The sequence below is a fragment of the Perca flavescens genome, chromosome 3 (assembly GCF_004354835.1).
Source record: "Perca flavescens isolate YP-PL-M2 chromosome 3, PFLA_1.0, whole genome shotgun sequence".
Classification (NCBI taxonomy): Eukaryota; Metazoa; Chordata; class Actinopteri; order Perciformes; family Percidae; genus Perca; species Perca flavescens.
Genome location: NC_041333.1, coordinates 11611855 through 11633511, shown reverse-complemented (window position 1 = coordinate 11633511; position 21657 = coordinate 11611855). Strand labels below are relative to the sequence as shown.

Genomic DNA, 21657 nt, shown 5'->3' with positions numbered 1-21657 from the left:
TTGGTGCCGTCGTCAGTCGGAGGAGCCGTCGGCGTTCATTTGGGCTGATATGACTTGTTGAGTCGGCCAGCGGGTAGTCGGACTCAATGGCCAATCTGATTGGTGGAGTGCTAACCGGGAAATGACGAGCGGGATGAGCGTGACAAAGGCCTAAAAATCTTTTAAACTGACTTGGTCGATCTGAAACAAAGACAGATTCAGCAACTGCATGGCCTATTTCTCGCTGAAAATGTTTTCAGAGACACGTTTCAGTGAACTATTTTCGTAAAATACGAGCTCGTATTCTGAGTGAGCCGCCGTTATGGTCTGGCTTTGAAATTCGGGAGAAGCCAGACCCACGTGACGCGTTCGTCCAATCAGCTGCCGGTTTCCATTTTTTTGGCCGACAATACAGATTATACAGACTTCGGTGTGTTCTGAGGCACTTTTTTGACCAACTCGGGGAGACTGATCAGTCCGACTGCCTTTTCTGCCGACAGTCGGTTGTCGGGTTGGTGGGTCACAGCCTTGAGAGACTCAACTACATGATCCACATTCAAAATCAATGTAGCTGTTGGGGCAATGTGGCATTTTATAACAACAAATTAGGACTTGTGATACAATTCTCTGCGTAAGCTTACTGACATAAGCAATGAATGCTTCTAACTGCTTGGGTATAATATCCACATCACATAGGCTATATAACCCATCTTAGCTAACACATTGTGCAAAAGCCTGCTCAATAATAGGCTGGAGTGCCACTAAAAATGGTTGTGCATTTTAAGAATCATTATGAAACATTTGAAAGCATCTAAAGGCCTTTTTGGTTGACAGAACAAAGCTCTCCCATTGCTGAACACTGAAACCAAACCGAACGATTTACCAATATCATCCAAATGGCCTTCAAGCACAGGCTTGTGCTGCACTTTTTGCTTTTTCTCTTTGTTAGCAGTTCACGAGACAGGATTTTCCTAATTTTCCAAAAAGGCAGCATTCACTTTATCAACCGTAACAATGATCTTGAGGTTGTTTTTTTTCATGCAGTTCTGATGTCAGACTGAAAATGGCCTAAGGCTTGGACCAAAGCCTAATATTGCAAAAATACTCACAAAATATACAGCACCAAAGCTGCCATGTCCAATTTCACGCAGATCTGAGTAGAGCTTTTCCGGGTCCTCCTTGAAGAAGAGCTCAGCAATTTCGGGGTCCTTCAGGCTCCCCGCCCGACTGCTGTTGGGCATAATGGGGAGTTTGGGGGAGGGGGCAATGCCGCTGCCGCCAGGAACTATCTGGGTCTGCGACAGCGACTTGAAAGCCCCCACCGATGGCTCATCTGCAGGACAGTGGTCTCATATGTGTTCAGAGCTAAAAACACAAGGAAAAACAGGAATGAGTACACACAAAATACAAAAAACACACAACAGCAGCAGAGGGGTTTAACCCAATGTATTCATGTGTCCCCCAGTATAAATTACAGGGCTTCATTTTTAAAAAGGTCCCATGGCATGAAAATTTCACTTTGAGGTTTTTTAACATTAATGAGTTCCCCCAGCCTGCCTATAGTCCCCCAGTGGCTAGAAATGGCGATAGGTGTAAACCGAGCCCTGGGTATCCTGCTCTGCCTTTGAGAAAATGAAAGCTCAGATGGGCCGATGGGCAGATCTGGAATCTTTACCTCCCCTTTCTCTGCTTTGCCCTCCCAGAGAATTTGGCCCGCTCATGAGAGAGAGAGAGACATCATGGCCTTCAAACGAGCAAAGTGGGAGTTGGTCAAGGCCACACCCCCCCCCCCAGGCTCTCCTCCTCAATAGCATTTAAAGCTAGACACAGAAATGGCACATACTAAGGAAAGCTCATTGTGGGACTGGCTGTAGTAGCTGTAATTCTGCACCAAGGCTGAATTTTGAGAAAGAGACTTCAGATACAGTATTAGGGGACCACTAAGGCTTATATAAGAGAGACTTCAGATACAGTATTAGGGGACCACTAAGGTCTATATAAAAGAGACTTCAGATACAGTATTAGGGGACCACTAAGGTCTATATAAAAGAGACTTCAGATACAGTATTAGGGGACCACTAAGGTCTATATAAGAGAGACTTCAGATACAGTATTAGGGGACCACTAAGGTCTATATAAAAGAGACTTCAGATACAGTATTAGGGGACCACTAAGGTCTATATAAAAGAGACTTCAGATACAGTATTAGGGGACCACTAAGGTCTATATAAAAGAGACTTCAGATACAGTATTAGGGGACCACTAAGGTCTATATAAAAGAGACTTCAGATACAGTATTAGGGGACCACTAAGGTCTATATAAAAGAGACTTCAGATACAGTATTAGGGGACCACTAAGGTCTATATAAAAGAGACTTCAGATACAGTATTAGGGGACCACTAAGGCCTATATAAAAGAGACTTCAGATACAGTATTAGGGGACCACTAAGGTCTATATAAAAGAGACTTCAGATACAGTATTAGGGGACCACTAAGGCCTATATAGAGACTTCAGATACAGTATTAGGGGACCACTAAGGTCAATATAAAAGAGACTCCAGATACAGTATTAGGGGACCACTAAGGTATATATAAGAGAGACTTCAGATACAGTATTAGGGGACCACTAAGGTCTATATAAAAGAGACTTCAGATACAGTATTAGGGGACCACTAAGGCCTATATAAAAGAGACTTCAAATACAGTATTAGGGGACCACTAAGGCCTATATAAAAGAGACTTCAAATACAGTATTAGGGGACCACTAAGGCCTATATAAAAGCATCCAAAGAGCACCATGTCATGGGACCTTTAAAAAGTTAATCAGGATATTTTGAGGAAATATACACATCCTGTACCCATGCAAAGTAACTTATTAGTAAGGTATTGTTGCACTATATTAATAATGCTATATGTTACAGTGAGAGGCAATTTGAATTAAGTGAAACATCACAGCTCTCTGGCTGTCCATACGTGCTATGGCAGAGCCTATATACACCTGAGCGAGAGAAGGCTACGCAAAACATGAGCTGAACCATGACGTCAGGTGCAAATGTAGAGAACGGCAAGTCGGAAATCCTGAGGTAGGCAAGAGAAAAGTCTCCTGTTTCCATAGTAACAGCGACCACGGTAAAGGAAATCAGTGGGCCGTGTCCTGATCAACTCTCCTCACGCCGTCAGCGACTGGTATGTAGACAGGGAGATGTGAGGAGGATGCAACGAACCATCTAGCAACTGACAACTTCCAGCTCGAACACAGAAACCAACTTAACAACATGCTGCTTCACTGTGAGCTAGACGCCTGAACTGAAACAAAGCACTCCAGTGAAGTGATGGGACTACTTGCTAAACCTGTACGTACTTGGTGAACACACATTCTCAAACGTACCAAACATTGTCCATATAACCTTCCTACAAGTGATTAAAAGGATTAGTTTGTCAAAAAAAAAAAAAAAGTATAATAAAATCAAATCACAAAACACGCATCCAGGATAGCTCAGTCGGTAGAGCGGGCGCACATATACAGATGTTCATGATTTGACACAGAAGGTCCAGGGTTCGAGTCAGACCTGGGAAGATTTCCTGCATGTCTCCCACCCCCCTTTCTCCCTATCTCTCTCTCATTGGTTTCCTATCATTAAAGGCCCAAAAAATTATAAAATATATAATAATAATAATCACAAAACACCTAGTCCCAATGATCTATAGTGGTTACCAAACAGATGAACAATTTGTTTGTGGTGCTCAGTGTTGAAAAAATTTAAAAACTTTTCTAAAAATAGCGTCCTAGGCACGCTGTATAATCATCATCAATCATCCATACTGAAAAGAGTTGTGAACAGTTTTTGTCTTCTGAATGTGAAAAAATACTGAACATATCCACAGTATGGGTGTGGATGAACCTGATCTTAAAAGCTCACCATAAAAAAATTAAAAAAAAACTGCCCGCATGACTAGAAACAGAGACGTGGGATAATGGGTTTTGTTTTTAGATGAAGTCATCCTTTAAAATGACAGACACTGACAGAACATAGCATAGGTCCACAACTCCACTGCCAGGCTTAATTGTTTTTTTTTTTAACTATTTGAGGCCTATTAAATAGGTTGTTATACAGCTTCATTCACTGCTGTAACACAGATGTAGACTGTAAAAGATCACTGAGGAAAGTTTACTGAGTCTGTGAGGCTCAGATGATCAGCTGCAAACAGATGCAGAGCTGACGCTAAGAGTCACAAGACTTCTTTCCCAGGGAGAAACAGCCCCCAGTTCAAGCAGACATCTTTTGTCTCACAACAACACTGAACAACTCACTATTCCACACAGATGCAGCCACAGCCCTGAAATAAAGCCTCATTACCATGTGGGACTGTGCCTCTTTATTGCCATTGTTCTCTTTACTACATCGTTGCTCATGAATGAGCTTTGTTGTCATATCTCATGAGGAGGAATTTTCAAAATGTGGACACATGAGCCCAAAAGTAGTGAGTGATGATAAGTGACACCTTCATAAAAACACCCTTGCGTTCTCACACTCACACACACAAGAATGCAGCAGGACAGGACAACAAAGCTGGAGGGCTGGAATTCCCAATGTATGCCCTCACTGGGCTGCATTTCTCAGCATTTCCTGTTCGCACAGCTATAGGGAGCTAGGAAGGGGCCCTGGTGAGCATTTGGACTAGTGATTATCAGTCTGCCTTGACTTACAGACCTGCATTGCAAATGCAGACACAGTGAAAGACGGTTTTTGAAGCTTTCATACCATACAGTTAATTTATCTTTACAAAACGCAACTGCCATCACTTTTTAGATATCAGTAACGTTACACCGTTTCAACTTATCAGTTAATGTCGGTCAGTTAAGTCATTTCCTTATGGCACTCCAAATCCATAGCACAAACAACACATAACCAAACAGTGTCAATCACCAGTGTTTATCTGTATGTCAAAGACCATAAACCAAAGACGTAGCTATGTTTATGTACAGGCCTAAATCGTTGTACATTAATGGAGTAAGATGGCAATTGGGCCTAATCAGAGTTTTCCTGTTGGGATAGACAGACACTTGTACAGTAGTGTTATTGCTCTGAACATTTTAAACCACTATCAAATGACTACGGTTTGCCTAAACCCTGTCACATACGAGTTAAACTAGCTAGTAGCCCAGCCTTAACCCCTACCTGCTGTGTTATATCATCGGTTACCTGTGGCTGGGTATTACCTCACTGGAGTTGCAACACAAGTGGAATTAGAGAAAGCACTTAGTGGGATTTTCTGAAAGTTGTCACTTTCCAACAGCTGTTTCAAGTAAATCAAACTAACAAAGTCTGAAATGTAAAGACCCGCACTGCACTCTCAAGCGTGCGCAAACAAATCATTCAGGAGCTCCTAAACCAGCCAACGTTGACTGTAACGTTCATGTTAGCTAGCTACACACCAAACTTAACGTTAGCTAAGTTACGTGTCATATGATCAAACAATCCAAGCAATATCCGCGACGTATTTACAGCGGTAACAGTTGAGCAACTACTCGAATGATGTGGAATTAAAATCAACTTCAAGAGTCATTTACCAGAAATGACTAAATTAGCACGCTAACCTATTTGTTGTTTGCTAAGTTAGCTTAGCCAGTTAGCTAGCTAGCTAGCTAGCTGAAACTCACCCTCTCCTGACAGGCCAGGTTTCAGCACTGTAGAGAATGTCGTGTAATTCAAAACACTTTGGGATTATAAAGTATTCTTCCCGTTTCATCCCCGGCGCAGTGATTTCGTACGCTAAATCCTTGTGGTCCGTGACGCTGTCAGTCGATTAGAACATGCAGATTTATGAATCATTGTAGGTTAAAATCCCCACCCTCGAAGTATCTGGGGTGCCAGAATAGTCGAATCCCACTCCCAGCCCAGCTCCAAAGATGGCTGCCGAGCGCGCCACCGCCGCCTCCCTTCGTGAAAATGCGTTGTGGAGAATGTGAGGGAAGTTCAAACACCTCCCAAACACCCAGAAACGAGCCGCGATGGAATACGAAATGTCGAAAAACTGGGGGTTTCACCTAGCACACTGGCATGTTTACTAGTTACTTAGCTAGCTAGCTGTTTAGTTAAACTGTAACTCTGCCTGACTGTCCGTCTTCCTTCGACATACTGCAAACAGCAGTTCCGCCCTGCCTGTGGTAGTTGCAGTAAACTTTCTCTGACCCAAAATCATCTAGAGGCGGAGACAAAATAAAGAAAACACTCGATCGGCCTATGATATATAGTGGAGTAAATAGGCTACTCTTTTATTAGATTTGTTTTTTATTATTCATTTGTGGTTATTTCCTCATATTTGTTTCTGACTATACAATGGAATAGATAAACCATACAATATATTAATTTACCTTGCAATAGAAAATGCTGATATCTGAAAAGTAGAATTGATTTTGATTGTTAGGGTTAACTAGTTTGTCACATATTGTAAATAATTCATACTAGAGACCTACTGTATTGAGTCTGTTTAATGTGCATGACATAGGCTAAGAGCAGTCTATGCATAAAAGAGTTAAAGGTGCTCTAAGTGATGTGACGCGTTTTTTAGGCTACAACATTTTGTCACATACAGCAAATATCTCTAGTCCTCACTATCCTTTAGCTGCCTGTCCCCTGAACACACTGTAAAAAAATGCGGTCTCTGTAGACAGCCCAGGCTCCACAAACAGCAACAAAAACAAACTGCGCCAACCTGCTCCAAAAACCATAACAAACAGTGTTCCAGCCAATAACTGACAAGAAGGAGCTGGTTGAGTCATGAATACGCATTGTGGAAGTAGCCTACGTGCTAACACTGCTGCAGTGATGGCTCAACCAGCTCCTTCTTGTCGGTTATTGGCTGGAACACTGTTTGTTATGGTTCGTGAAGCAGGTTGGCACAGTTTGTTTTTGTTGCTGTTTGTGGAGCCCGAGCTGTCTTCAGAGACCGCGTTTTTTTTACAGTGTGTTCAGGGGACAGGCAGCTAGCGGAAAAATGTTGTAGCCTAAAATACGCGTCACATCACTTAGAGCACCTTTAAGTTAGCAAGTACAAAATAATTTTTTCTCTTCTGGCTTCTGGAGAGCATGGACATAATCAGTATAGTTCATGGCAGTCTGCCAATTACATTCTTTTATATTATTGTTATTGTATTAGTTATTTTTTTTATGTACAAGTTAAAAGATTTTGGCTTTATGGGGGCACCAAAACATAATATAACACACAATATGGCTTCTTAGGAACCCTCCAGAAATTGTCTAGTATAGAAATTCAATCTGGCAAACTGTTTAGATGACTTTTTTCAAATGCTGCCACCCTAGCCATCTCACAAGCCCACCCTTGCGTTGATGGCACCCCTTCATTCCTCCATCCTCAAAGAATCTGTCTGGCTATCATTAAACTAATTTAATATGTGCTTATCCATCCTGTTTAGGATTGACCCATATAGAACAAATCTGGGGTTGAATGGAACCTGGGTCCCTGCAATCTGACATAGGTCATCATGTATCACAGTCCAAAATCCCTGGACCTTATCCACAGGACAATAGGACATGAAGTGATTGGCCATCCTCTGTCTTGCATTTTCAACAATTTGGTGCGTCTTTCAAACAAAGTTAAAACAATCTGGAGGGAGTCTAGTAGAACCGATGTGCACCCCCACATCGCATAACAGTTTAAAAATTACAAATTCTGTCCCACTCCTCATCATCCAGTGTAATACTTTAGATCCCTTTCCCATGTCTTCTTGAGGCTGTCCAGGCTCCATCCCCCAGATTCTGCATAAGCATCAAATAATACCCAGAAGCCTCATGACCTTTTCCATATTTCAACAACATCTTATCTAAACATTCTGGTTCCTTTAGGGCTGAAGAATTGGATCCAAAAATCCCCATTAACAAATGGCAAAGTTGAAAATCTGAAAAATTGAAGCTCCAAATTGCTGTACCACATCCTAAAATGATTTCAATATGTCACTGAGATACAGATCCCCCCAGTGTAACAATTCCCTTTTCCAGCCAATCCCTCCAAAAAAGGGGAGATCTACCAATACACAACTTTGGATTTGCCAAATACTTGATGTAGTATTTAGTTATGGATCCAGTTCAAACAGCCAGGCTGCAGTAACTTAAGGATGCTGCTATATTCTCCGAATGAACAGGTGTAGCAGGCAGCTACAAGCTCAATTTTTGCTAAAGTGATTGCATCAAGGGCTCCTTAATGTTTTCTTATTCTTTCCATCTCTACATCTCCCTCTCTTTCCTCACTTTTTTACTTCCAGGTCAAAAGTGAGTGCATTTTGTTTAAAGAGAGGCTTGTGAACTATAAAACTGGATAATTGAGAAGAAAAAAAAAGTTAAAAGTTGGACCCAGGTTAAATCATTATAGAGTGATGAGAGGAAAGAGGAATAAATATCAGATGATGATGAAAACAGAGGATGGATACATGTTTTTAGAGGTGGGTTTGAGCTAACACATCACATAGCCTACAATTTTATTTGTGATCATGTTTATTCAAATTTATATAGGTTGTATTGACAAGAAATGTTTTTTTTTTCTTATCGTCATAGTAACTTTGCTGTGAATGTGTCTTTCTTAAAGGTGCTCTAAGTGATGTGAAGCGTTTTTTAGGCTACAACATTTTTCGTCACATACAGCAAACATCTCCTCACTATCCGCTAGCTGCCTGTCCCCTGAACACACTGTAAAAAAACGCGGTCTCTGAAGACAGCTCGGGCTCCACAAACGCCAACAAAAACAAACTGCGCCAACCTGCACCACGAACCATAACAAACCGTGTTCCAGCCAATAACTGACAAGAAGGAGCTGGTTGAGCCATCACTGCAGCAGCGTTAGCACGTAGGCTACTTCCACAATGCGTATTCATGACTCAACCAGCTCCTTCTTATCGGTTATTGGCTGGAAGGAGATGTTTGCTGTATGTGACAAAAAATGTTGTAGCCTAGCCTAAAAAAACACTCACATCACTTAGAGCACCTTTAAGCTTTAGCAGCACTTTCTGTAGAATAGCTGCAGTAGCACATATATAGAATATTAGGCTCACGTTTATCTTGATTTGTGCTTAAATTGTAGGCCTAGTAAATACAGTAATATAATTGCAGTATTAATTTATTCAAATTAAATTGAATGTAACTGTATTTCAGACACAAAGGTCCATATCAGTATAAAAACAATACAATAAATACAAGGACAACAACATTTTAGTTGCAATTTGTTCCAATATTTCCAAAAACAACAGGAATACCTTGTGGCACTTTGTGTAGGCTCAGCCGATAAGCCGATTATGATGACATTGTTGTTTTTTTTAGCAGTTATTGACACATGTTTGTACATAAAATTCGTCAACACGGCATTAGGTGGGAACATAAGTCACAAACATATGACTTGAAAGCTGGATCAAGATTCTCAATGCACCATTAAATGCCACCTGAAGCTTTTTCATTTTGTTGGCTGTATATGTTCCAGAAAGGGCTGTTTTAGTGGCTTGTGCATACAGTTTGCAACATTGGCGCTGCACGTCGTCATCATTACATCTAGATCATTCCTGATTATGTGACCTGAAAAAGCTTAGTTTGTTCACCACATTTACTGGTTTGTGGAAATAACGTCCACATGATCGTGAGTTGACGTATGCTTTTATTTTGAAGAAGACCCTCTCCGGAAAGCCTAAAGACACGCCCCTCTGTCATGACGCCGGGTGCGAGTACGGAAGTAAATCGCCTGCACTTTTCCCTTTCCACATGGTGTGAAAATGGCTGCGAATGAGGAAAAACAACAGGGCCACAGGCCCGGCATATATAAACAGAAAAATAAAGGACACAAACATGGCAAGCACCGGACGAAAGGAGAAATTGAGAGAGAGAACAAAGGTAAGCCGTATTCAGTTATAAAGCGTTACCCAACAGCTGCCGTTAGCTTGTGGCTGTGACCACGGCTCTGCATACACACGTGTTGAGTTTCTAGTGGATTCTGGGGTGGCATCACTTCACTAGAAAATGGGGTAACGTTATATATAAAACAACTATTTCCTTGTGAGGAATTGCGTAAAAACGCCCGACCGTGTGCAGCGTCTCGCTTGGCGTTGGTAACTAAACTGCTGGGTTTTTTTAACCAGTTGACCCATGACCTTTTATAGCACGGGGGACCAATCAGTGCTCCTCAGGGGAGAAGACGCTGTCGTCATCTTATTGTTCGTCTTTTATTTTATTCCAATATGTTCAATGGAGTCTTTTATACCTCACAACTTTACATGCATGTACTGGAGGTGTTGAAATTAATCAAATAATCGATGCACCGAATTGTGGACATGGACGATGCTGCATCAATTATCTGCAGGCTCATAATCGATCATTTTTGTTTACAATTTAATGTAGGCCTAACAACATTTCTGTTTACATATTATGTTATGTTTTGCACATTCAGGAAGTGCCATGTGCTCAGTGCTGTATAGTTTTATGTATCCAATTTATTTAGTATTAGAGCACTGCAGAATGTTTTGTTTTTGAAGCTTGAAAAGCTATGAATTAAATATCCTATATGGCTTTAATAGAAAAATGTATTTGACGCATCGAGATATCGAATTGAATCGCCGACATGATAAACGTAATATAATCGGGAGATCAGTGAAGATTCACACCTCTACATTGTAGACTATAAATACGAGAGTCAGTATAATGCTGCAACCCCAACATCTCGTTCCACAGAATCCGAAATAATGGCCATCTGTCTTCATCTCTAAGTTTTAGTATTTATCCATGATTTGTATGTCACGTAAACAAGGAACTATCCCTTTTCAGGTTCAGTTTTTGTTGTTACTAGTTGAGGTGTTGATTGAACTATGGCCATAAAAATGATCCATCATCGAATTTATGCTTTTCTAAGAATTTTTAAGAAAATGTAACATTATAAGTCTCACCAAGTCAAGGCAGTTTTTGTTGCAGGGCTGTTGTTGTGGATCGCACTGAACTCGACAGGTGTTTTTTATATATTGTCCACCCAGCAGCAAAGATATTATAGACATCACTCATAACTTCAATAGCCTACAGAAAGCCGTTCTTGTTCGCGCACTGTTCACATATCTACTCCAGATGTATTGACCGCTTGTAGTTACATGGTATATTTTTAGGATTGGTTTACAATAAATTGTACCAGATGATCTCTTCTAAGCTGCAAGACTGTGGTTTGTTTATACCGTGAACAGTTCAGGCATTCTTATGCACTTTGTTTTTCATACAGTGCAAATACTATGAGGTTCGTTCAATAAAGCATCCAAATCAGCCTTTGAAAGTGTGCACCAACACATGTATATTTACCATTTTACTTGGATCTTGCACAACATGGTAATTAATCCCTGTGTTGACCTGACTCACAGGGAGAGTGTCAGTGACGGCCCTTACCAAAAAACAGAGAAAGGAGCAAAAGAGGATGGACAGAAGGCACAAAGCCAACCAGCTACGCAGGAATAAGAAAGACATGGTATTTTTCCTTTATTTCACACGAAAAAAAAGTCTACTCAGAATTCCTGATTTTTGTGCGGCAGAGTTTCCACGTGTCTTGTCTTTTTAGGTCCTGACAGAAAAGCGACGTCTGGGCAGCAGGGATGGTCCTCCTCATTTGGTCGCGGTGGTGTCCCTCCATGCTGGCGTCGATGCCGGTGCGCTTACCAAACTGCTACGTGGAGAGGGTACTGGGGGTGTCGTACATCAGGAGCGGTGCATCAGTGGTGTCGCTGACAGTTTTGGGCTGCTTCTGCCTCGTTTTAAACAAAGGTTCATCTTCCTCAGCCACAGCACGGGTAAGTGATATTGAACAGTTGTTGCTAAAAAAAAAAAAAAAACAATTCAACTGATATTGATTTAGTTAAAGGACCAGTGTGTAGGATTGAGTGGGATCTATTGGCAGACTATAATATTAATACTTTAGTTTTCATTATTGTATAATAACTAGAAACTAAGATGTGATGTGTTTTCGTTAGCTTAAAATGAGCCCTTCATATCTACATAGGGAGCGGGTCCTCTTACTATGAGCCCGCCATGTTTTTACAGTAGCTCAGAACGGACAAACCAAACACTGGCTCTAGACAGGGCCTTTTGTGTTTTTATGTTACCTGAAGGTAAGTACAACATGGCATCATGACTTTGCGTAAACATACACGCCACTTTTCCGTGTTCTGCGTGTTATCTGTACGCATTTTGAGCTATCCTTGTGTATGTCTACGCTGTATACAGCGGACGGCAGAATAAAATCGTGCAAGCCCCGCATATTTTGCGCGGAAATCGGCAATTTATGCGGCCAAAGTGCGGCGTATTTGAAAAAATGCAGCCCCCGCATAAATATGCAGACTTTGGCTGATTATGCATTGAATAATGCGATAGCATAATCGTGTTTTTTCTGGAGGGACTGATGAACACGCTAAAAAGCGAGTATGCGTCTTGATAACATGCCAATAATGGCATACGAATTGGCGTGTCATACATATGCCACTTCATGAGATCAGTCTGGTAAGTAGGTTCTGCCAGAAGCTTGGTAGGGGACGGGTGGGGTATTCAGTTCTTGCAATCTGCAACCTCACCGCTAGATGTCACTAAATCCTACCCACTGGTCCTTTTTAAATGCAGTTGAAAACCTGTTTTGTGATGAATGTATTCATTCAAATATAAATACCAAACAATACTAAGGTGCAGTCCGGTATATTGGCATTGATACAATTAAACTGTGTAAATGAAAATCTTTTTCATTTTACTATCTTATGTGCCTTGTACCATTTTTGTCTTTTGTTATGAGCATTATGTTGTCTCATTCTGAAGCTTCTCAAATGGTTTGTTTGGACAGCTGACATACACTCCCTGCTGGATGTGGCAAAGATTGCAGATAGCCTTGTATTTGTGCTGGACTCGACTGAAGGTTGGGACAGCTATGGAGACTACTGTCTCTCCAGCCTCTTTGCCCAGGGCCTCCCCAGTCACGGTGGGTATAAACCTGAACACAGCTTCTCTAGCAGTGACACTGGGATAGACCGTTGTTGCAGCAGATTTTATGCATAATGTCAGATTTTTATGGTGTACATTTTCTAAGCACTCATCTCTCTGTCCCTGAATTCACCCCATGTAGCACTGGTGTGCCAGGGTTTGTCTGACATTCCTGTGAAGAAGAAGGTTGAGTCCAGGAGAGCTCTGTCAAAGATCACAGAGATCCGTTTCCCTGAAGCCCGTCTCTTCCCTCTTGATTCGGAGCAGGATGCCACTCTACTTCTCAGACACCTGGGCACCCAGAGGCAGAGAAAGCTCGGGTTCCGCTCCAGACGTTCCCATCTCGTGGCTCAGCAAGTCACCTTCACGCCCGACAGCCCTGCTGAGGGGACCGGCAGTGGTCCCACTGGCCTGGGCACCCTCTGTGTCTCTGGGTACGTCCGTGGCCGTCCTCTACAAGTTGACAGACTGGTGCACATCAGTGGACATGGAGACTTTCAGCTCAGTCAGATCGATGCTCCATCAGACCCTCTTCCCCTCAACTTAACAGCCAGACCAACAAAGCCTGGCAAGGGAGATGTCGACATGCTGGTAGGTGAAGAGACTTGAGCCATCACAGTGAGTCGCCACTTTTGTCAATGTCATGTTTCTGTTGCATAATAATGGAGTGCACACAAATGTGCACTTTCTTACTATGCAGCAAGAACATAACCTTAACAACAATTAAAGTAGTCATGATATTGATTATAATAAATTACCTAAGCAGGCAAGAGATACTTGAGCGAATTCAAGTATCAGATTGTCCTATTGTTTAGTGAATTAAGAGAGTGGCTGACTGGAAGATGGCAAAAGCAATTCAAGAATGTCAAACTCTCTGCTGTTCATAAAAATAATGCAAACGTCACACAATATGAGTGACAGTAAGTGGGGCTTGACCGTGCAAAAACTCTGGCATGGTCCTTGGATGGACAAGTCGACTTTTAACACTCTGCTTTAGAGTTTCTGTGCAGTTAGTTCAATGTTAATGTTTCCCATTTACCTCAGTCATCTGCGTTTTCCCCACAGGACGGCGTTGAAGGCGAGGCCCCCGTGAGGGTGCTCATGAAAGCGGACCCATCCCGCAGGGAGGGTCTGCAGGCAGAGGCCGAGGTGGACCCCATGGATGGAGAGCAGACGTGGCCGACAGAAACCGAGCTTCTGGAAGCTGAAGGTGCAGAAACAGAATAAAAAGATAATTGTTCAGTGTAGGGTTTGAGGCCTCGTGTGTCAGAGCAACCAGTTTGTTTTTTTTGGAGCAATCCTGTCGTACTGGGATCAACTCCAAACTATCGCTGTGAGAGAAGTCACTAGGAAACTTTGTACCAATGATGCTGGTCTTGCCCCGTTTTCCTTTTTTATTACAGTTTGGTATTACACCGTGCACATGCATACACACGATCTTATAGTCAGTTTAATAGATGTTTGCAAAATAGATTTGATAGATTAACACGACCAGGGATTTACAGAACAAACTAAAACGTGGTTGCCATGTCACCTTCAGTTGGCTCAAAGCAAAGTGAAAAACTGTACATTGCAATATTTAGTTTGCCTTCATTTTGTACCTACACAACTTAAAAGTGTCTGTGTACCAAAGTGCCTTTCTTGATTAAAATGGGACTGCCAACGAGACGGGACTCTAAATGTTTCTCTCTGGGTTTTAGAGGCCAGGAAGACAAAACGTGTGATGAAGGTCCCCAAAGGAACATCAGACTACCAGGCCTCGTGGATTGTTGATGAAGATGAGGAGGAGAATGGCGCGCTAGACGATGAAAGCAGCGAGGAAGATGATGACGATGACGACATGTTGGACGAGGCCATGGATGGAGAGGATGAGGACAATATCTCTCAGGTACACCATTTTTTGTTGCATTTTAAGCCTTTATCAAAGACAGCGAAGAGGTGAGGGGAAATGATGTCCCTGAACGGACTTGAACCAGAAAGGTTCATAGAAAGGAAGCTCAGTCTCGATTTATTAATCATTTCCTTTTCCATTTCTCTCTTCACGGTTCGTTGGTAATTCCAAAGGCAGCATGATTGCATAGAGCATGAAGGCCGTCAACTCACTTGTTTTGTTTTGAGTTAATAGTTTTGTCCATAAATGAAATGTAAAGACAAAAATAAGGGCGAATGTCAACTGCAAGTTCACGGACCCCAAGCTGTCATTACAGTATCAAATTGTCGATTTTCTCTTAAAAAAATGCAACAGGAATTTAGTTTATAATTATGAGTTAGAGAAAATGCTCAAACCCTCACCTTGTAGAAGCTGGAGTCTACAAAATATTCAGCATTATATTTTGTATAATAAAAATAAATAAAGATTACTCAAGTATTGTTAATTAATTTAAAGTTTTCTCAATTTATTTCTCGATGCATTCTTCCAGCACAAGAGGGTTAGTTTGTTTAGCTGCTTCTTGTTGTCATAGCAACTGCGTGGCTGCAGTCCGACGACGTCGCCTAATGGGGGCTGACGAGGACAGTAATCTGCGGAGAAGCTACGCGTCCCGAGTGGCCCGGAGCGGTGCATACGTGACCCGCGGTCAGTGCACCTCGTAACTGAGAGGCACTGTTTGTTTTCTCAGTGTCTGTCTGTGGCCTGTAGTGCCAGGCTGCTCACCACAACAATAGTGTTTGGAGCAGGAGTCCCGAGAGAAGCCTCCTGTCTTCCTGTCCTGTGAACACAACTTCCTGTCTGGACGAAGGGAGGGGTCGACCATTTATTTATTTCCAGCTCTGCTTGAAAAGAAGTCGGGGGAGGGGGGAAGGGGGACTCTGCCTTTGCAATGGGTTCACTATGATCTGTGATTGTTATTAGCATGTGTTTGATGTCGACGTTAACACAGGAATACGTATTTATGAGACGGTAACAATAGGGAAAAGGGTACTTCAAATGATAATAATTATTATTATTGCAGCAGGGATGTTGGAAAGGTTGTGAATCAGCCCCATGCAGAGTGCTTTCCCCTCATGGGTCTGGCTCTGCCTGTTTTTGCCAGTTGAGGGAGCACTTTAAAGCATATCCTCTTTGATGATTCATGTACTCGTACAAATTTATGGCCCGCGGAAGTTGGAATTTCTAGATATTGTCCCAGATAATGTCTGGAAACATACAATCGTTTTGTAGACTCACTTGAACCAGCACAAACTTTTAACTCTTGTGTTGTTTGACAAAACAAGGGTTAATACAGCACCTTAGTGCTTTTTTGTACAGCATTTTGGTCAACTTAAACTGTGTTGAAATGTTCTCTAGAAATAAACTTTACTTACTTACAGTAAGGAAAATAAGTATTCGAACACCCTGCTATTTTGCAAGTTCTCCCACTTACAAATCATGGAGGGGTCTGAAATTGTCATTATAGCTGCATGTCCACTGTGAGAGACATAATCTTAAAAAAAAAAAATTTCTTTATCCAGAAATCACAATGTATGATTTTTATAACTATTTATTTGTATGATACAGCTGCAAATAAGTATTTGAACACCTGAGAAAATCAATGTTAATATTTGGTACAGTAGCCTTTGTTTGCAAGTACAGAGGTCAAACGTTTCCTGTAGTTTTTCACCAGGTTTGCACACACTGCAGGAGGGATTTTGGCCCACTCCTCCACACAGATCTTCTCTAGATCAGTCGGGTTTCTGGGCTCTCTGAGAAACACGGAGTTTGAGCTCCCTCCAAAGATTCTCTATTGGGTTTAGGTCTGGAGACTGGCTAGGCCACGCCAGAACCTTGATATGCTTCTTACAGAGCCACTCCTTGGTTATCCTGGCTGTGTGCTTCGGCTCATTGTCATGTTGCAAGACCCAGCCTCGACCCATCTTCAATGCTCTAACTGAGGGAAGGAGGTTGTTCCCCAAAATCTCGCAATACATGGCCCCGGTCATCCTCTCCTTAATACAGTGCAGTCGCCCTGTCCCATGTGCAGAAAAACACCCCCAAAGCATGATGCTACCACCCCCATGCTTCACAGTAGGGATGGTGTTCTTGGGATTGGTACTCATCATTCTTCTTCCTCCAAACATGGTTAGTGGAATTATGACCAAAAAGTTCTATTTTGGTCTCATCTGACCACATGACTTTCTCCCATGACTCCTCTGGATCATCCAAATGGTCATTGGCAAACTTAAGACGGGCCTTGACATGTGCTGGTTTAAACAGGGGAACCTTCCGTGCCATGCATGATTTCAAACCATGACGTCTTGGTGTATTACCAACAGTAACCTTGGAAACGGTGGTCCCAGCTCTTTTCAGGTCATTGACCAGCTCCTCCCGTGTAGTTCTGGGCTGATTTCTCACCTTTCTTAGGATCATTGAGGGGAGATCTTGCATGGAGCCCCAGTCTGAGGGAGATTGACAGTCATGTTTAGCTTCTTCCATTTTCTAATGATTGCTCCAACAGTGGACCTTTTTTCACCAAGCTGCTTGGCAATTTCCCCGTAGCCCTTTCCAGCCTTGCGGAGGTGTACAATTTTGTCTCTAGTGTCTTTGGACAGCTCTTTGGTCTTGGCCATGTTAGTAGTTGGATTCTTACTGATTGTATGGGGTGGAAAGGTGTCTTTATGCAGCCAGCAACCTCAAACAGGTGCATGTAATTTAGGATAATAAATGGACTGGAGGTGGACATTTTAAAGGCAGACTAACAGGTCTTTGAGGGTCAGAATTCTAGCTGATAGACAGGTGTTCAAATACTTATTTGCAGCTGTATCATACAAATAAATAGTTAAAAAATCATATATTGTGATTTCTGGATTTTTTTTTTTTTTAGATTATGTCTCTCACAGTGGACATGCACCTACGATGACAATTTCAGACCCCTCCATGATTTCCAAGTGGGAGAAATTGCAAAATAGCAGGGTGTTCAAATACTTATTTTCCTCACTGTACTTCACAAGAGACAGGGTTTAGAGAGCAATTCTCAACAAAGTAAACGGAAGTACATAACACAAGGGTTAAATATATGCAAACCAGGGGTTCCCATAGTTGATAGTTAGAATTCTGGCAACTCCTTATCACATTCACACATAGACTCCAAACACTTTTTGTATTGTGGCTGGGTCAGTCTTGTTTATGTTTGGCTATTATACAATTTCTATACTTAGAATCTCTTTGACTGCACTTGTGTTCCTAACAAGTGCATCTGGTCATAAAATATTGAGAGCGACTGGGGGAGGCAAAAAGCTGCCTTGATGAATTAGAAAAGAAGTTGCGAATGTATACAGCTAACATAAGAGGAGTGCAACAACCGTATTACTGGTATACAGAACTGCAAGATAATAGCTTAGCAACCTGTTCATCTACGTCTGTCTTGATTTGGTATTTTATGTGCAAAAGAATTGAACACTGACCTTTTTTAGGTAATAGCTCATAGTTTGAACAGTGGCAGCCACTATCAGTGCTTGTAAAGTGAAAGGGTCAGTTCATCCAGTTTACAAAAAAGAAATCTTTCCTCTAGTAGTATCTGGTGATGCAAATACTTTAGTTTGTATTATCTAGGTTTTGAGATATATACAGTACAGCTCTGAGATGTCGTCCTCCAAGAGACTTGTTTAAATTATGACAAATATGCTATATACATTAGATTTAGTTCATACCTTTTTTTTTTTTTTTTGGTGTATTTGTTTTCTGATTTTAACGCTATAAAGACCGTTGCCGTGCTTGCATTCCTCCTTTACACCTCCTACCAGTCCCTATGGCCACTTGGCCAGTGTGAATGCTAATGGCGAAAAAACGGTTTTGGGGGAGAGTAGTTAGTAGATCTGCTCAGAAGTGGACTTTTCCTATAACTACGTTCCTGTAACTACTTGGTCAGAAAGCAGCTTCTGTAACAAAGTAATTTTGCTAATGGTCTCCTACAGTATAAGGGGACAGGGAAGCTATTGCATATTGAAGCACATTGTACTGTATGCTCTGCTCAGGAGCCAGGTTCAGGCTGTGTCTCAGAAGAAGAAGAAGAAGAGGAGGTGGAAGAGTTGTGCTCCACAGAGCGAACTGGAACAGATCTGCGCTATGATGAGCACATTGACGAGGCTGCAGAAGTGGAAGGCCTAAAACGCTACCGCGAGGCTCGAGCCAATGAAATGTTTCCTGATGAGGTGGACACACCCCTCGACGTGGCAGCTAGAATCAGGTCAGTTCTTCTTCTTCCATGTAGGATGATGAAAAAATATGAAAGTGTTGTTATTTTTAGGTTAGAATGAAAACCATTTCGGATAACAGTTTTCTTTTGTACAGTTTTGATCATTGCCACATTTCATTGTGTTGCCGTCCTCCGTCTAGGTTCCAGCGCTACAGAGGCCTCAAAAGTTTCCGCGCCTCGCCCTGGGACCCCATGGAGAACTTGCCCCTCAACTACTCTCGCATCTTCCAGTTCCAGAGCTTTGAACGCACTCGCCGCCGCGTGCTAGCTGAGGCTGCAGCAGAGGAAGAGGGCGCCATGGTAAAAAATAAAAATAAAAATAAAAAAAGAGTGGCTGTCTTTGTAAACATAAATGCACTTTGTTCAATCTTAGATCTGCGGCTTCACTGACTCTGCTGTCCCTTCGGTTTCAGGTGGGCTGGTATGTTACGCTGCACATCATTAACGTGCCCTCTTCTGTGATGGAGAGTGTCCAGTCAGGCAGACCTCTGATGATGGTGTCTCTCCTGCCCCATGAACAGAAGGTCTGAATCTATAACTGTCCATTTGACACAAAGTCACACTGACGGTACAGTGCTATAGTCATTGACTTTTCTGACCTCATCCTTTCCTCCTCTGTGCACAGATGTCAGTGATGCACCTCCTGGTGAGGAGACACCCCAGCAATACAGAGCCGATCAAATCTAAAGAGGAGCTGGTGCTCCACTGTGGATTTCGGAGGTTCAGGGCATCTCCTATCTTCTCTCAGCACACTTCAGGTAGAACAACTTTGAACTAAGCAAACGTGCCCCTAAACGTACTCCTATTCTAACCTTAATCTCATCTCAATGAAACAAAATCCCCTAAATACATGCATTAGAACAACTGAGAGATATAACTACACAAAGTTAGTAAACACATGACTTGACTACCACATATTAATGGCTCACTCAAACCAGCTTTAACAACTTAACAGTTAGATTTGGTACCTAAATCAATTATTTTCAGTGGAACTGGTGCGACCGAGGCAACTAGCAACAATGAACGGTATCCACTGAACGACCATCAAGGACTCCCTATGTCACCAAAAACCACCAATTGTGCAAAAACACCTAAATAAATTTTGCTGTGGCACGTTATTTTGACCTTACTTTGACATTTAATCGTAATAATTGCCACTTTGATAGGACAAAAAAAGAAATCCCCCAAAAGCTGGGGATGATGAACACAATTTTGGTATTCTAGGAATTTAGTAATGCCCTTATTTAAAGCAGCGTACAGTCACTTAGAAGGCAGCGGGTTGAGCGTCTTTCTTGATTTTCTGGTTCTAGAACAGTATTGTTGTTCGATAGCCTTGTCGATTTGCTGTTACTTGTATTGAAAAATGCATTAGCAGAATGACCGTAGAAGCAGGTGGTCTGAAACCGATTTAGCTGCTGGATAAAACGGTCGTAAATATGTATTGAGTGCTCTACTCGGCTCTGCTCTTCTCTAGCTGACAAGCATAAGATGGAGCGCTTCCTCAGGCCAGATGCCCCCACCGTGGTGTCTGTGTACGCTCCTATTACCTTCCCCCCTGCAGGAGTGCTGCTCTTCAAACAAAGGAACGATGGTGAGACGAAGACGAAGTTCTGTGAATACTTGAAAATATGTTGATTTAATTTGTCATTTGGTCCGGCTGCCTTTTTTTTTTTTTTTTTTTTTTTTTTTTACTTTTGATCATCCATTTTGTTGTCTGTTTTATTCAATTATCCACTTAAGCTAATCCTGCACTGGTATTGTGGTGTTTTTGTTTTTGTTTGTGTGTCTTTCTAGGCATCCAGGACCTGGTGGCTACAGGAAGTCTGCTCAGCTGTGACCCTCAGCGTGTTGTGCTGAAGAGGATTGTACTGAGCGGACACCCGTTCAAAATTAACCGGCGCTCTGCGGTTGTCCGTTACATGTTCTTTAACAGGGGTAAGGGGATGTTCACTTTCACCACTATGACTGCAGAATATTACATAACGTTTGACTTCTCTGTGGCTTTAAGCGTCATGTTCACCAGTCTTTTGTTTCCTTCTGTGGCAGATGATATCATGTGGTTCAAGCCAGTGGAGCTGCGGACAAAGTGGGGTCGGAGGGGCCACATCAAGGAGGCTTTAGGTGAGACATTTAAAAAAAAAAAAAAATGAATTTAGGTGTCAGAAGCTGTCTGTTAACTGTATAATTCTGACTGGCATGTTTTATCTTTCCAGGAACACATGGTCACATGAAGTGTGTATTTGATAATCAGATGCGCTCGCAAGACACTGTCCTGATGAATTTGTACAAGAGAGTGTATCCTCGCTGGACATACGACCCCTACGTGCCGTTGTCTTTACCCTGGGTCAAGAGAGAGGCAACTGTGGAGATGGACGACTTGGACATGGAATAGTGGAGGGACAACGCAAGAAAGACACAGGACATGTATTAACAGAAGAGAAATACTCCACATCAGTGTGATCACATAACCTTTTCAAGAAGTGTAACGTGTATTAAAAATAACTTTACATTCAAA

General features: G+C 42.1%; 2 protein-coding genes across 4 annotated transcripts in view; one reads left to right on the top strand and one right to left on the bottom strand.

The window, feature by feature from the left end:
• The window catches only part of taok1a (TAO kinase 1a), an 18622-nt gene extending 8530 nt beyond the window's left edge, over positions 1 to 10092 (bottom strand). The window contains exons 1-2 of one of the 3 annotated variants that reach the window (XM_028571244.1): positions 9903 to 10092; positions 1089 to 1344 (exon numbers count right to left, since the gene is read on the bottom strand). In XM_028571244.1, coding sequence (XP_028427045.1) covers positions 1089 to 1220 — 132 coding nt within the window. In that variant the 5' untranslated portion in view covers positions 1221 to 1344; positions 9903 to 10092. Of the gene's footprint in view, positions 1 to 1088; positions 1345 to 5642; positions 6175 to 9902 lie in introns of those variants that run through there. The other 2 variants (XM_028571228.1, XM_028571237.1) reach the window with 2 other exon arrangements.
• tsr1 (TSR1 ribosome maturation factor) lies at positions 9678 to 21657 on the top strand. The gene is made up of 15 exons (XM_028571258.1): positions 9678 to 9873; positions 11376 to 11479; positions 11570 to 11798; positions 12836 to 12970; positions 13115 to 13563; positions 14038 to 14182; positions 14673 to 14860; positions 18922 to 19133; positions 19283 to 19442; positions 19556 to 19666; positions 19768 to 19900; positions 20617 to 20733; positions 20937 to 21077; positions 21189 to 21263; positions 21356 to 21657. The coding sequence occupies exons 1-15, from the start codon at positions 9756 to 9758 to the stop codon at positions 21532 to 21534; spliced, it is 2496 nt and encodes an 831-aa protein (XP_028427059.1). The 5' UTR covers positions 9678 to 9755; the 3' UTR covers positions 21535 to 21657.

Bases quoted from the DNA above. Each gene is read 5' to 3' on its own strand.
- tsr1 (XM_028571258.1), top strand. From the start codon at position 9,756: ATGGCTGCGAATGAGGAAAAACAACAGGGCCACAGGCCCGGCATATAT. The intron at 14,861-18,921 runs GTACACCATTTT...TGCTCTGCTCAG, and splicing joins ATGAGGACAATATCTCTCAG to GAGCCAGGTTCAGGCTGTGT. The intron at 21,078-21,188 runs GTAAGGGGATGT...CTTCTGTGGCAG, and splicing joins TTACATGTTCTTTAACAGGG to ATGATATCATGTGGTTCAAG.